The 16,818-nt window shown below is 37.8% G+C and overlaps 1 protein-coding gene across 1 annotated transcript in view; it reads right to left on the reverse strand.

Annotated features, from left to right (window-relative positions):
* The window catches only part of LOC107197297 (scavenger receptor cysteine-rich type 1 protein M130-like), a 63,703-nt gene extending 47,582 nt beyond the window's left edge, over window positions 1–16,121 (reverse strand). Inside the window, exons 1-9 of the mRNA XM_049474227.1 lie at window positions 16,064–16,121; window positions 14,567–14,911; window positions 13,658–13,966; window positions 13,140–13,442; window positions 3,361–3,675; window positions 2,678–3,001; window positions 2,204–2,518; window positions 442–747; window positions 142–213 (exon numbers count right to left, since the gene is read on the reverse strand). Coding sequence (XP_049330184.1) covers window positions 142–213; window positions 442–747; window positions 2,204–2,518; window positions 2,678–3,001; window positions 3,361–3,675; window positions 13,140–13,442; window positions 13,658–13,966; window positions 14,567–14,911; window positions 16,064–16,121 — 2,347 coding nt within the window. The remainder of the gene's footprint in view (window positions 1–141; window positions 214–441; window positions 748–2,203; window positions 2,519–2,677; window positions 3,002–3,360; window positions 3,676–13,139; window positions 13,443–13,657; window positions 13,967–14,566; window positions 14,912–16,063) is intronic.
* Between the last annotated feature and the right edge of the window lie 697 nt (window positions 16,122–16,818).

Here is a 16,818-nt window from a genome sequence, read left to right on the forward strand (position 1 = left end):
TTATTAAATTTCTTAAAAGCTCTGCATCTTTTTTCATATTTTAGACATTTTCTGCAAATAAATTCTCTAAATGACTTTTTATTTGGAATTTGCTGTATACTTATTTAAGCAGTAAACAGATTGGTAGTCAAATACTCTTACTTGAGCACTGGCCTTGGTTTGGAAATAATGAGCATTTTAGATGATTTTCCAGTGCAAGCTGTTTCTTCTCCCCTGGAAATACAATACAAAGTTATAAAATACTAATATCAAAAAAGGAATTTAACTGTCAAAAAAAAAACATATTATAATAATATAATAATAAGCTCTATCAGTTTAAATCACAAGAGAACTGATTAAACTGCCCTTACCTACCGCAAACTCGTGCACACACACTCACAGAGACACACAGTGAAAAACTGTTTTCCTCATGCTCATCTATTAGATAGAGAAGCTGCCTACCTGAGCAGGTAATGTGAGCCACCTCATTGCTGTTATCACAGTTGTTCTGACTCCAGGAGGAAGATGGACAGTGAAACAGAGTTGAGTCATGTTTCCTACATTTTACATCATCCAGCCAGTTAGGAGCTGATTCCACTCTCGCTTTGGTAGCTCTCTCACTCCCACTTCTTCCACAGTTCAGCTCTCGACAGATCAGACTCACTGTCTCTACTTCCATCCCATTGTTACACACATTCCCCCAGGTTCCATTATAGAACACCTCCAGATTCCCCTCACAGCCCTCAGCCAGTCTGATCTCTTTATACTCTGGTGGAAGAAAAAACAATTATGTTAAGCCTTGATGATATTTTAGAAATAGTATTATTTTCAGTGTTCAACGGAAAAAGATTTTTCACATGAAGGCTTTGAGTTTTATACTCAAGCCAGATGAAAAATACCTGATAGTTTATATCTGCTAATACACTGTAAAATGCACAACAAAACACTGGTAAAATGTAGTCATTCAAAACTTGATTGAGGTGGATTTGTTACAGTCTACAGGGCCCAAGTGAAGTTACCTAAAATTAATCAGTCTAACAACTTTATTATTGTTTTGTTTCTTAAAAGCAATGCAAGTAATAATGAATATATATATTATATATTCATTATGTTTTTAACACAAACTTAATAAATGTAGAACACCCCACAGTTTTTTTTTCCAGATAGTTTTTTGCCATTTAAGCTCTTCAGGTCCAGATAATAATTTGAAATGGTACAAAATCCTGTGAGCTTAAATGGTACAAAGGTTAACAACGCCAGGGCTTTTAAGCAGCAAAAATAATAAAAAACTAAAAAAGTGAATATTGGGAAAAAAAAGAAACAAAACTGAAATATATATATATATATATATATATATATATTGTAAAAAATACCCCTGAAAGAATATAATGTAGAAAAGGGGGAGATATTCTTTTTTTATCATTTTATTTAATTTTTTTCCTGTTTTCTACCCAATTTAGCACAGCCAATTACCCAACCCACTCACTAGGACTCCCCCTATCACTAGTAATGCCTACTTCCTCCTCCACATGCTTCCTCTGATACCTGTGAAGCCAGCCACCGCTTCTTTTCGAGCTGCTGCTGATGCAGCATTGCCAAGCAGCCAGCGCGCTTGGAGGAAAGCGCAGCGGCTCGGTTCCTATACATCAGCTCGCAGACGCACTGTGTTGTGGACATCACCCTAGAAGTGATGTGGGGAGAGAGCGCCATTAACCCACCCAGAGGGAGCAGGGCCAATTGTGCTCCCTCTGAGCGCCGGCTTCTTGATGGCAAAGCTGCATGAGCGGGTGTTCGACCCTGCGACCTCCCACTCATAGGGGCAGCACTTTAGACCGCTGGACCACTCGGCACCCTCGAGATATGCTTTTTAAGGAACAAGTAATTGGTTAACAACCTACAGCTAGAACCTTGCGGAAATTAGTGCAAAATAAAAAGAGAGCAGTGTTGCAAAAGACAGTTACAACACTCTCTACTGCAGACTTACTGCTTACAGCTGTACTTTTATCATAATAACTAAAAAGACATAGAAACACATAAAACTTTGTAAAAATTCAGTTGTTCCTTTAGATAAATTCCTACACCTTCAAAAGTCTCTTAGAAACTAAAGAAAACTGGTACAGGAAGAGGCCTGGCTAAATCTCACTTTCACCAGTGAAGAGAAGAATTAGAGGTCTGACAGGTGAATTGTTTAATGAAAAAACACCAGTAGTAACAACAGCAGTACCTGAGCACACGACTCCTACATCATCCTTGTGTGCACATTCATCCTCTCCACACAGCTGATATCTGCAGTTCCACAGAGACGCCTCGTTCCCCTCACACTCCACCTCATTCAGCCATATGGGTCCAGATCCAGATCCAAACCGGGCTGGTACTGGATCACTGAGGGCCACTCCACACTGCAGCTGTCTGCAGACCACCTGCGCATCCTCAATATCCCACAATTCATCACTCACTGTCCCCCATGATCCACTGTGGAAAACCTCCAGCCTTCCTGCACAGTCTCCCCCAGAACCAACCAGCCTGATGGAGCTGTGGCCTAAAATTCAGAGAAACCAGTTTAAAGCATGATTTTTTAGTTCACTCCTAATCACATTATGAATAGTTCATTTCAGATTCATAATAACTTAAACTCTCATTATAAAACAATACAACAGGCATTATTCAATATAATTCCACATAATTCAAGTACACGTACCAGAGCAGGTGATGTAGAGCTGTTCTGTGGAGCTGCAGTTAACTGCTTGTGAGCTGCTGCAGTTCCTCAGATGAGCTTCACTCCCAGAGCAGTTGAAACCCGTCACACACATGTAGCTGTGTTCAGGACTGGATGAAGAGGAGCTGGAGATGTTGAGTACAGAACCACAGCCCAGCTGTCTGCAGACCACAGAGGCCTCAGACTCACTCCAGGAGTCCAGCAGAACTCTCCTCCAGTCCTGCCTGAAGAACACCTCCACCTCCCCCTCACACTCCATCCCTCCAGACAACCGCACTCCTCCCTCATGAGACGCCAGAGAAGAACCTGAAAGTACCGCAAATATATTTTCTATTTTAAAGACTTTATGAGAATCTTGTATTTTTACAGCACATGATATGGAACAGGTTAATAAATTAACACATTGTTCTTTATGGTTACTGCTGCATTAGCTGAGCAATATTTAGAGTGGACTTAAGAACATGTTGTGAAATATTACTACAAAGTGCACAAGTTGATTTTTGGGAATTCAAAATTGTCCATTGTCCAAAATGCCTTCACACACAGTTGCAAAACGTATACACATGTTCAAGACTGAGATACATAAGTACATGAATGAGAAGTAAAAAAAAAGTATAAGAACTTCCTTCTGAAGTTGAGAAGGTATAAGATTCTTATAAGCTCACCACTGCAGATAACTCCAACATCCTGTTCATGAGAGCATGCAGTTCGACTCCATGATGATATGGGACATTTTGACAGGTGTGTTTCGTTTCCCTGACAGTCAAACACATCAGCCCAGATCCGGCCACTCCCCTCCCCAAACCAGTCTGACCCCAACACAGCCACAGCACTCCCACACTTCAGCTGAGCACAGAGGACACTGGCAGCTCTTATATGCCAGCTTACATCACACACTGTACCCCACTCACTGAGGTACTGGAGCTCCACTCGACCAGAACAGGAGTCTGAGCCATTCATCAACCGAGCCTGAGTGTGACCTGAATTTACAACCAATAGATAAGAAAAAGAGCAAGTTCTCTCCTATACTGTATATTATAAAAGAAAATGTAATTAAAAATATAACACATATTATACTGTACCAGAACATATAAGTCCCACGTCATTATCATGGGAGCAGTTGTATTTGTGTAAAGATGTTATCGGACAAAGAGTAATGTCCGGTTCATCTCCTCTACACTGAAGCTCCTCTGACCACACCTGACCCTCCCCTCTGCCAAAAGCAGCTGCTCCCAGAACCTGCACAAGAGAACCACAGCCCAGCTCTCGACACACAACCTCTCCATCCTGCTGGTTAAAGTCAGCATCACACACTGTGAACCAGGACCCTCCATGAAGAACCTCCACTCTTCCAGAGCAAACATGAGGACCATCAGCAAGTCTGGATATCCTGTGACCTGTGTGTAATGTAACTATGTTAAAACTTGAATGGCCACTCTGCCAGGAAGAAGCATTACTCCAAAAGAAATACAAAAAAGACAGATTAATATTTGCAAATGCACACAGGAATAAAGACCTTAATTTTTGGAGACATGTCCTGTGGTCTGTCGAAACTAAACTTGAACTGTTTGGCCATAATGTCCACTGTCTCATTTGGAGGAAAAAATTGAGAAGCTTGCAAGCCATATAATACCGTCCCAACTGTGAAACACATGGCTGGCAACTGTTGTGAGGGTTGTTTTTCTGCAGGAGGGTGCACTGGTGCACTTCATAAAATAGATGGCATCATGAGGAAAGAACATTTTGTGGCAAAACTGAAGCAACATCTAAAGACATTTGCCAAGAAATTACAGCTTGGTTGCAAATGGGTCTTCCAAATGGACAATGACCCCAAGCATACTGCCAAACTGGTTACATGTTTTGGAGTGGCCATCACAAAGCCCTGATCTTAATCCTATTAAAATGTATGGACAAAGCAGAAAAGGCAGGTGTGAGAAAGGCAAAAACATAGCTAAATTAGACCAGTTCTGTCAGAATGAATGTACCCAAATTCCAACCAACTATTGTGAGAAACTTGTGGTAGGATAACCAAAATGTTTGACCCAAGTCATACAGTTTAAGGGTAATGGTACCAAGTACTAATAAAATATATGTCTACTTTTGACTTTGGAGAAAGTAATAAAATTTATTTAACATTCTCTCTTTCATTATTCTGGCATTTGGCAAATATAAAAAAAACTGGTAATCCTATTTGACCTAAAATGGGAAAGGTTTATTCTAATTTCATGTCAGACAGTGAGAAAAACAAGCACATGTGTCTTTTTTATAGTGTATATATGTATATAGTGCCTTGCAAAAATATTCCTTTTTCATGTTGCACCCATAAACCTTAATGTATTTTATGTCAAAGTAACAAGTAATTGTGAAGTGAAAAAAAAAATTATACATGGTTTTACGTTTTTTTATAAATAGGAAAGTATGGTATAGATTTATGAATTTACTAAATAAAATCCAGTGTGACCAATTCCCTTTAGAAGTCACCAATTTAGTAAAAAACATCAGTGTGTAATTTTTTCTCAAAATAACTACAGCTGTTCTGTGCAGGCCTCAGAGGATTGTTAGAGAACATTAGTGAACAAAAGTACCAAAAATTGCATAGGGTTGTAAGATATGTACAGTATTTACAGCATCTCTTACTGACTGATTTTCATTACTGGGCACTGCCGTTAAATCAATGGATTCAAATCAAGCGAAACAGTAGAGTGATATAGACTACCGTAGCCTGGCAATGTCAGTGTGTGATAGTGTACAGAAAAGGAGGTAACAATGTTCATATTGATATCAGAATGATATTGCATCGACTGAAATTAAGAAATATATTGTGACATACATTTTTGCCATATCATCCAGCTCTAATTTGCTAAGCTAGAATTGGCACTATGTTTCTAATTACAGTGTGTTGCCTGATTTTGTTTTGGAACATACAATGTTTGAGAAATTGTTTGGAAGTGGAAAGTTTGTGGAATGTTGTGAGAAGGAATGGCAACAATAAATAGTCAAACCTTTTTTGGAATGTGTTGCAGGGAAGAAATGTAAAAATCAATGTTTATTAGCAAATGAAGTTGAATAGACAATACATTAAATATCTTTGGTTAATATTTTCTACAATTAAGTAAAAGTTCAAGTAAATGTATTTGTATTTGCATAAAGAGCAGAATTTCCATACTATTGTAAGCATGCTCTGATTTTGGGTTTTATGTCAGAAAACAAAGCAGTCTAATTATGAGATACATTTTTTCATTTCCCACATTAGCTGCAACTGTCAGACTTTCCTATGTAATAAAATTGTAAATACAGAATAGGTATACACATCAGTGACATCCATCTTATGATCTCTAAAAAACTGATCTGTGAATGTATGATGTGTGGAACCATCAGACTGCAGTTAGAAATCTTACGTTTTAACTCTTACACTAGTGCATCATATAATGTTGACTTCTTTATGACTGTCACTTGCTGAAAATGAGTAGCTCTTATAATGCTTCTAAGAGACCCACAAGCATTTTCAGTTAAGCAATAATATACTGAAAACAATGATGCGAAATTTACTTTAAAAAAGTGTCACAACTTTCTGCATTTGATTTTTTTTAAGTACATTTAATTTCAGATAAATTTACCTAACTTCAACTTGGATTTAAGACCTAAATGTTACATACAGTAAATAAGTGAACTGAACTTCAGTCAATCCTTTCTTTTAGTAAACTTTACTTTATTTATTATTTATTATTTATTTATTTTTGCTGAATCAATCCTTTCTTTTATTAACCTTTTAGTTAAAACACACATTCAAATATTTACATAATCTCAAAGATTTATTGTGTAAACAGACCAAGGGCCCTATTTTAGCGATCTATAGCGCACTTGGTAATTGCGCTTTGCGCAGCTGGATTTAGGGGCATTTCCTGTGTCTTTGGTATTGTAAGGGCACGAAAAATATGCCTTGTGCAGCTCCAACAGCGCAAAAGGTGTGTACATATTCTCTTAATTATTCATGGGTGTGTTTTGGGCGTAACGAGAAATAAATCTATCAGTGTGTCAGAATTCATTCCCTTTAAGATGCAGGTGCACGCTGAGTTCTGTTCATTCCTATCTTAAGAGAGCAGAGGAGACTGACTGCGCATCATGCTGTGAAGATACAGCAGCAGCTCATGTAAGAGAAGAGTAATGTTATTTTATTCTTTATTCTTTATATTATTATTATTATTAGATTAATATTATTCTTTATATGTTAGTTTATTGTTTATGTAAAAACTGGGTTTGCAACACTGAATATTAATCAAGCACCATTATTTACAATGGAGGGGGACCCTCTTTTATAATGCCGCTGAGCATTTACAGTTTAAAAGGTATAAAAAGTATTTTTTTAAATAAGGAATTAAAACTGACATTTACTTTAGACAAATAAAATATATATGTAAAAAAGAAAAAAATTGACATTTCAAAGGATCATAAAAATTGACATAAAAAGTAAAGAATGTATATCTTATGAAGAAAAACTAACTAATTTGATCAATGAAATAATATAAATAAATAAAATGAATAAAAAAAATATAAAATATAAACTCATTAAACAAACTCATTTAAAACAATCACAGGCATTTGCAGAATAATAAAAGTTTCAGTTTCAGTTCAGTTTTAAAGCATTGAAATAGCTCACCAAAACCTTAACATATCTTTTATATTTGACAATATTTGATTAACTTTATAGGTCCTCACTCATCTTAATTTATTTAACTAAACTGAGTTTTATATTATTTATAGCCTCGCTCTGAATTCAGCTCCACGCTGCGGAAGAGAGAGAGAGAAAGAGAGAGGCGCAGCACATTTTGTCTGATTTCTCTTGATAAAGTAAATATGTGGCGAGTTAATATAGAGAGTTTATATCATAAATTTTACTACACTTGATTCAAAGTTATTTATTAAAACATTTTTAAGAAGACAGAGGCTACGCGTGCCTGCTGCATGTTAAAGTGATGGACGAGATTTTATTTAATGAATTAATATATTTAATATTTTAATAAATTTGCCCAGGTGATAAGAAACGAACATATAGCTTTATATTTTTGTGTATTTCAAATGTTTTAAGTTTTATATAATTGACAGGCAGCACCAGACGCCAGGGTGACAACATGCTTTATTTTTCAAAAGTCCAACGCTATTTTAAGGATGCGTGCGCAAGGCGTAAAAATAGGATGTTGACAGGGTGTACAATGGCAACGCTCCACGCTACATGCCTTGCGCAGGGTGTACGTCTCATTGTCTCAACACATGGATGGCATGTAATACATTCTTTTTAGTATACTACAACATTTAAGTCTTGAAACCGAGTTGAAGTTACTTATATGTATCTGAAATTAAATTTGCTTAAAAAAGTGAATGCAGAAAGTTGCAAAACCTTTTTAAAGTAAATTTTACGCATCATTTTTTTTGGTGTACACTCGAGGTTGTGTAATATTGGCACTTCTGTGCTGCGGTCGTAGGTTTGGGGCCACAGTGCCAATAATAAATGTTATAGCTCGAACCTTGAGTATATTACTTTGATTAAACCACAGTTCAATTATCACTGTTACTTTAAAGAGGATGAGAAAATATGATCTGTTTGGTTAAAAAACACTCCGCACATTAAAACGGTTCCATTCCATGGCTTTCTGCTAAAACTACAGCTCTTAACCCAATGCTGCAGATGCTGAACTCTTCCTTCACATTTTTGACAGATCCATTAAAATGTTGTAGAAGTTGATTCATTTTTGGTTATAATACAAATATCGACTTCAGTCTCATTACTCTTTAACCAGGATGTAAATACATTTAAGGCCAAGGATATTTGTTTTACTGCATTAACTTTTGTTACTTTGCATTTCCAGTTCATCAAAATCATTGTAATTGTGACAAACCATGGCTCATTGGAGGGATCAGGCTGGTCATTTATAGCTTTATCCTCCAGTTTCAGGTCAAAACAAATGCTTATGAAGCCAATAGATTTAATTAATTCGATGTAATTAATTTTGACAGTTGTTGCTGCACTGTTTATAGCTGTGCTCTTTGGCTGGTAAGAGCTGCATCATTGCTAGGTTACCTGTATGTGGCGAAGTAATACATGGAGAGCTTCGGATCCAGTGCATTACTGGCTGATAACGGCACTCAGAAAATGCCTCTCAGCCAATCACATTGCAGGGTCGGAACTAACTGTGGTATATTCTTTACCTATTACTTATTCTTCCTCAATTCATTCCTGAGTGAAGTTGCATAATTATCTAATTCCTGCCTCATTCACTAAAACCAGTTTTAGAATTATTTTTTAAATATTTTACTAGATATTTTACATACCTGAACAGATAGCCATCCCATCCATGTAATGATTACAGCTGTGTTCACCCCATCCTAATGATCCACAGTGTTTCAGTGTAGACTCTGATCCACTGCACTTCAGATGACTCATCCAGATCGGTCCAGATCCTGGAGGAGCTACATCAGCTCCAAGTGGTTCTCCACAGCCCAACTCTTTACACAGAACAAAACCTGATATCAAAGTCACACCAACACCACAAACTGTTCCCCACTCTCCTCTGTGAAAAATCTCTAGTCTTCCAGCACAGCGACTGCCACCATCCACCAACCTCACACTGTCTGTGTAAGAAAAAAAAGAAGAATGAGAGACATGAACTGAACATGTAAGGGTAAAAATGGGAAACAGCATTTTTGTTTTTAATGACACTTACCCGTACACACCAGTCCCACATCATTATCATGGGAGCAGTTGTGTTTGATTAAAGATGATTTTGGACAGAAGTGAATTTGAGATTCGTTTCCTCTACACTGAAGCTCCTCTGACCACACCTGACCCTCCCCTCTACCAAAAGCAGCTGCTCCCAGAACCTCCACAGGAGAACCACAGCCCAGCTCTCGACACACAACCTCTGCATCCTGCTGGTCAAAGTCAGCATCACACACTGTGAACCAGGACCCTCCCTGAAGAACCTCCACTCTCCCAGAACAGCGAGAACCATTAATCAGCCGGACTCCTGAAAATTGTGAATATAAGGCTAAATTTAAGGAAGTCGCTGTTTCAAAATGAAAATATATGACATTGAACCTTCAGTGGGAAAGTTAACAACTGACTAAATGAATGCTATCAGTCTCCTTACACACGGTACTACAGATTGCCTGAAGATCAGCAAACAGATTCAGTTTGTGTTGGAAAAGACATCAGTGGTTAAAAAGGGGCAGCATAGTTTGTGGACTCTTTACACAGGAGACTCTTTTTAAGTTAGAATAATTGCAAACATTCTGCATCAATCAAGGTTTTACAACATTTATAATGATGTTTGCAGTGGCAGCTTCTTCATTAGGGCGATGCCCCACCACAGGGTGAGAAGGATGGGAAAGTTTTCAGCACATTAAACCAGTGTTATACGAGCTGTGACTGTCTCTGAATATCAGCTGTTAGTCCTGTCTCTGAATATCAGCTGTTAGTATGTTCCCACTTATGTGCCATTCTGGGGCAATTTGCGGCAGTCTTGAAATCACCCCACATTGCTCTCATTGACTCCTATGTTGACTGTGTGTTTTCAGAGTTTCAGGCACTGCAGACTAATCTCAATGGGTTCCAAATGGGCTCATCTAGTGTGCTAGCGTCACTTGCAACTGGGGCAGGCTTTCCAGAGCCATGGTTTCCCATAGACACTATATAGGTTAGAATAGCCTACTGTGCCATACTGATCCACACTGGACCATTACACTGGTCACAGATTAATTTGTTGCTGCTGTTAGAAGTGTCTAGTCTCACAGTACTGTCTAAATGTTATAGTTAGCATTGCACTTCTAACATGTGGCATAAACATACCAGCTACTGCAATGTCTGACCCACAACTTAACACACAGGCCATGCTTTACATGGACAGAAAACTAGCATAGGGAGATTAATAACTTTGCTGCTTTATAAGACAGATGAGGTAAATTATATTTTAAGTAAGTGATGTAATTCTTGAATCATGAGTTCACTTATTGTATCTCCACAATTGTTTAATGGTATTTTATTTAATGCACATTATCCCTGATGCCAATCTTTATTCTGTATCTGCTGCACCGAAAATAAAACGCTGTATAATACAGACTAAATATTAAATGGTTAGTGTGAAGGGTTTATTTAATTTTACGATTAATGGTAAAGTTGATGATTATGTGATGGGTGTCAGTTGATGCTCTGGTTGTGATGAGTTCATACCCTTAGCTGATTCTGAACATCACTGCACAGGAAGAACAAATAACTCTTATTTCCACAAGATTCACCATCAATATCTCTAGCCACTGTCATGACTGCTTAAGTATAGAATGGACACTTGAACACAAATTCCAGAGTTAAACCACATCTGAAACATGTAGAGGATAAAATCTAGAGGACAACTGTGTAAAAACTCTCCTTCACATGTAGGCTGTGACATGCTATCACTAACAGAGTTGAAAAGAGCAATTTTAATTGCTTCAGAATAAAGATGCTCAAAATGTAGTCACTGGGCAATTGTGTTTTATTTTAGGGAAGGCGAAAAGGAGGATAAGCCTCAAAAAAGTGGGTGCTTTCCCAACCCTTACAAGACTTTGTTTTACATTTATGACATGTTATTAACAGTTTTCTGTTCCTAGTTAACACAAGGGAACATACAATCATTTAGTTGTACAATTTACCTGAACAGATGACTCCAGCATCTTTAGAATGATCACAGTTATGTTTACCCCATCCTGCTGATTCACAGTTCATCAGTGTAGACTCAGAGCCACTGCAGTGCGCATTATCCAACCAGATTGGTCCTGATCCTGATCCAAAGTAAGACTCATGAAATGTATCTACAGCTTCTCCACAGCCCAGCTCTCTACACACCACTGCAGCATCTCTCATATCCCAGTTATTACCACACACTGTTCCCCACTGTCCTCTATGAAGAACCTCCACTCTCCCAGCACAGCGACTGCCACCATCCACCAACCTCACACTGCCTGTACAACAGTGAGTAGGAAAGACCAAGACATTGAGAAAGAGAGAATGAAAAAACATGGGATTTCAGTGCTATAAATAATGTAAAGTAGAACCTGCTGTAGAAAACTGGAATAACAGCAATACATTTGCATTTATATACGAAAACAAAAAGTATACATAAATAACAATTTATACCCTAAATATAGAGCTGTATGTTGCAACTATGAGATAAATCACAAACATACAACAATTACCTGCACACACCAGTCCCACATCATTATCATGGGAGCAGTTGGGTTTGAGTGAAGATGATTTTGGACAGAAGTGAATCTGAGATTCGTTTCCTCTACACTGAAGCTCCTCTGACCACACCTGACCCTCCCCTCTACCAAAAGCAGCTGCTCCCAGAACCTCCACAGGAGAACCACAGCCCAGCTCTCGACACACAACCTCTGCATCCTGCTGGTTAAAGTCAGCATCACACACTGTGACCCAGCTCTCTCCTTGAAGAACCTCCACTCTCCCAGAGCAGTCTGAACCATTAACCAGCCTGACACCTAAAAGATACCATGGAAAAAAGAGAGCTTATTGAACAATATGATGTTGCAAAATGGATGGCATTTAAATGCCTTGGGATTTATAAGGATTCAATAGACATTTAGGAACTTTAATATAAATGTAAACAAATTAATATAGATCAGTGAAATATGTGAACTAACTGTTGGTTGAGAATTTCAGCTCAGCTTGGTGATTGCTCGGTTTAAAAACACCAATTTAATTTGGCAATAAACAATTTAGGGTGTGTTGAAAAGGAAAATCACCAAACTGTGCTGTACACTTTCCCTACATAGCAGATAATGTACAGCCCTTGTTTACAGTGTCTTACCTGAACAGATAACTCCAGCATCTGTAGAGTGATTACAGTTATGTTTACCCCATTCTCTCATTTGACATTTCTTCAGTGTAGACTCTGATCCACTACAGTCCACATCATCCATCCAGATTGGTCCTGATCCTGATCCAAAGTGAGATTCACTTAGTGCATCTACAGCCTCTCCACAGCCCAGCTCTCTACACACCACTGCAGCATCTATCATATCCCAGTTATTACCACACACTGTTCCCCACTGTCCTCTATGAAGAACCTCCACTCTCCCAGCACAGCGACTCCCACCATTCACCAACCTCACACTGCCTGTAATATAAACAGATATGCATATTCAGTGGATTATGAATATCAAGACACCCCTGATCAAAATGTATGTTATTGTGACTACAATAGGAAATAAAAATGACATATTATTTAGAACATATCACATTAAATATGACACGTCCATTTAGCATTAAACAAGATATTTTTAAGGTGTCCAAGCACCATAGGTGCAGGAACCTTATTGGAATTGCTCAGGATTTCCTTCTTCTTCTAAGGGTAAAAATGGGAAACAACAATTTTGTTTTTTTAACAACACTCACCCGTACACACCAGCCCCACATCGTTATCATGGGAGCAGTTGTGTTTGAGTGAAGATGATTTTGGACAGAAGTGAATCTGAGATTCGTTTCCTCTACACTGAAGCTCCTCTGACCACACCTGACCCACCCCTCTACCAAAAGCAGCTGCTCCCAGAACCTCCACAGGAAAACCACAGCCCAGCTCTCGACACACAACCTCTGCATCCTGCTGGTTAAAGTCAGCATCACACACTGTGACCCAGCTCTCTCCATGAAGAACCTCCGCTCTCCCAGAACAGTGAGAACCTCCGACCAGCCTGACTCCTAAAATATCACAAGAGCATAAACAATGAGATAATATGAGGATTTAATACATAAAAATGAATGCCATTGTTTTTATTGAAAATAAACAAATGCAATTTAATTCACCAACATGTCTGAATATTTCTATAAAAATACATGGGTTTGAACACCCCCACACATGCACAATGTAATTGTTAAATACAGTATACATATATATAAAACATAATTTAGTTTACCTGAACAGATGACTCCAGAATTGTGAGTCTTATTACAGTTATTTTTACCCCACACTAGTGATCTACAGTTCTTCAGTGTAGTTTCTGATCCACTACAGTCCACATCATCCATCCAGATTGGTCCTGATCCTGATCCAAAGTGAGATTCACTCACTGCATCTACAGCCTCTCCACAGCCCAGCTCTCTACACACCACTGCAGCATCTCTCATATCCCAGTTATTACCACACACTGTTCCCCACTGTCCTCTATGAAGAACCTCCACTCTCCCAGCACAGCGACTCCCACCATCCACCAACCTCACACTGCCTGTACAACAGAGAAAGAATAAAGAAAGAAACAAGCAAACAGACAAATAAAGAAATAAATTAAGAAACAAATAAAGAAAAAGGAATAATGAACACACTTCACTGTTTTTGCTGTCTGTTTTCTTAGACTTTCTTTAAGCCCATAGAGATGAACTTGGAATGCCACTTAACCCTTCTGTCATGTTACTGGTTAAATTGTCCCGTCTTGAAGTTTGAAGATACAAAAATAGTTTAAAGTATTTTTGCAGTATGAAACTTATTCTGTTTGCCATAATTAGTGTAATCAACATATAATATGAAAATGGTTCATCTCAAATATTTTCAAGCATCCCTGCAAAAACTAAACTACAACAAAATTGCATATCAATTGAATATTCCATTGAATATTTTTATACGTATGATAGATATGTGATGTAAATTACCTGATCTCTATTATCACCTTACACAGTGTGGTAAAGCAGTTTTTTTTTCTAATTCTTAAAACATCTAAAACTTCTCACACTGGACACACTTCATTTACGTCTGTGTAACGGTAAAATCATTATTTCCTATCAAGGACATCTACATTCAGATATTGTAGTCTACCAGATCAAACTCTTACCAGCACACACCAGTCCCACATCGTTATCATGGGAGCAGTTGTGTTTGAGTGAAGATGATTTTGGACAGAAGTGAATCTGAGATTCGTTTCCTCTACACTGAAGCTCCTCTGACCACACCTGACCCTCCCCTCTACCAAAAGCAGCTGCTCCCAGAACCTCCACAGGAGAACCACAGCCCAGCTCTCGACACACAACCTCTGCATCCTGCTGGTTAAAGTCAGAATCACACACTGTGACCCAGCTCTCTCCATGAAGAACCTCCACTCTCCCAGAACAGCGAGATCCATTAACCAGCCGGACACCTAAACGAGAAAAAGAGAAAACATGGTGATCTAAATCTTTTTCTTTGGAAAATAATTATATATATATATATATATATATATATATATATATATATATATATATGTTACCACTTCCTCTAGATGCAGATCTTTGCTGTCTGAAGTGTGCTTTTCAGTTTCTAACAGAATATACTATGCTAGCTTTTCTCAGAAATATTGGGATTGAATGGTCAAATTTATTTGCTTCAGAAATCTAAAAGCTGCCCAAACAAGTTTATATAAAAAATATTTTATAGCTCAACAAAATGTAGTTATAGGGAGAAAAATCATTTATCTTCAGCTAACAAAGGAAGATCTAACCAACCTCAGGTTGCAAAGATGTCTAAATCGACTGAATTTGATGTAAAGCATGACTGAATCTATGAAATGTATTGATAATGTTGATTTTTTGGTCAAACTATGTTTGGTTCCAGTGATAGTCAATAGTTGTTTGCAATCAGTGAAAATAATCAAAAAGCGTATTTTTATGATAGTACAGGACATCCTTTAATTCATTGCTATCACTCAGAAACATATCTCAAGGTGTAAATATAGACAAAATGTGTAGAATTTATATTAATTAAACCCTGAAAAATTAACTTTTTACATAATTAATAAGATATTTGACCAAATGTGGGACCAAAAAAAACAGTAATTGTACTTATTCATTTTATTTTACTTTAATGTTTACCTGAACAGATCATTCCAACATCTCTAGTATGATCACAGGACAGATCAAAAACTGCCACATCTCGGGTTCCACATTTGTCTATTGTAGCCTCAGATCCATTACAGATTCTTTGATAATACCAGATTTGTCCTGATCCTGGTCCAAAATGATTAGATATTAGAACTATATCTACAGCCTCTCCACAGCCCAGCTCTCTACACACCACTGCAGCAGCTTTTATATCCCAGTAATCATCACACACTGTTCCCCACTGTCCTCTTTGAAGAACCTCCACTCTCCCAGCACAGCGACTGCCACCATCCACCAACCTCACACTGCCTGTACAACAGAGAGAGAGAGAGGAAAGAGCAGTAATTAAGGATAACAGCAGAAAACTGCATACAGCTTATATGAAAATATAATTATCAGACGATAACTGTAAATAATGCACTTATTCTGTTGTTATCCAGGTATTATGTTGTAATTTGTTGACAATAAGTACTTACCAGCTGTGGTGAGTGTGATTGTGGAGGACAGAAGAATGAGAAGCACACAGCTGTCCATCTCCCTCTGACCTGCACACACTCCGTTCAACTCAGCAGCAGAACAAGCTTCACCTCCACTCCCCCAGAGAGACTGAAGAACCTGAGAGAGAGAGAGAGAGAGAGAGAGAGAGAGAGAGCCCACAGCCGCCAATCACACTCACTATGACCTTATTAGAAAGAGGAGAGGAAATCATCAAACATTTTCAGTGACAAATCAGAGGAGGTATTTTTTATTTCTCCATATTTATCAAAAGAGCGTCAGCACTGATCAACACAACCCCTCCTCCCTCTCTAGAGCTCTGTGTGTTTGTGTGTGTGTGTGTGTGTGTGTGTGTGTGTGTGTGTGTGTGTGTGTGTGTGAGGAGAGATGCTGACAGAAAGGGGGAGAGGAAACACTCCAGTTTAAAACAGTTTTTGATTTTGCACCTGCACCTAGCTGATCCATACACTGATAAAGATACTTCCAGCACATAGACACACTTACTTGTAGTTAGAAATCAGTTTAATGTAAAGTATTACTGAATTAAATAAAAAAAGATAAATTATTTTACATTGTAGAATTTTCAAATTTTCAAAAAATAAAAAGTTTAATTTTCTAGTATTTTATTTTTCTACTAATGTTGTTTGGAGGCCTTATGTTTATTTCCAAAAATGATATAATTTATTATAGTTGCAGTAGTTTATTACTTGTAGTACTCATATATTTGTAAAAAAAA

Source organism: Astyanax mexicanus, chromosome 2 (genome assembly GCF_023375975.1).
Source record: "Astyanax mexicanus isolate ESR-SI-001 chromosome 2, AstMex3_surface, whole genome shotgun sequence".
Taxonomy (NCBI): Eukaryota; Metazoa; Chordata; class Actinopteri; order Characiformes; family Acestrorhamphidae; genus Astyanax; species Astyanax mexicanus.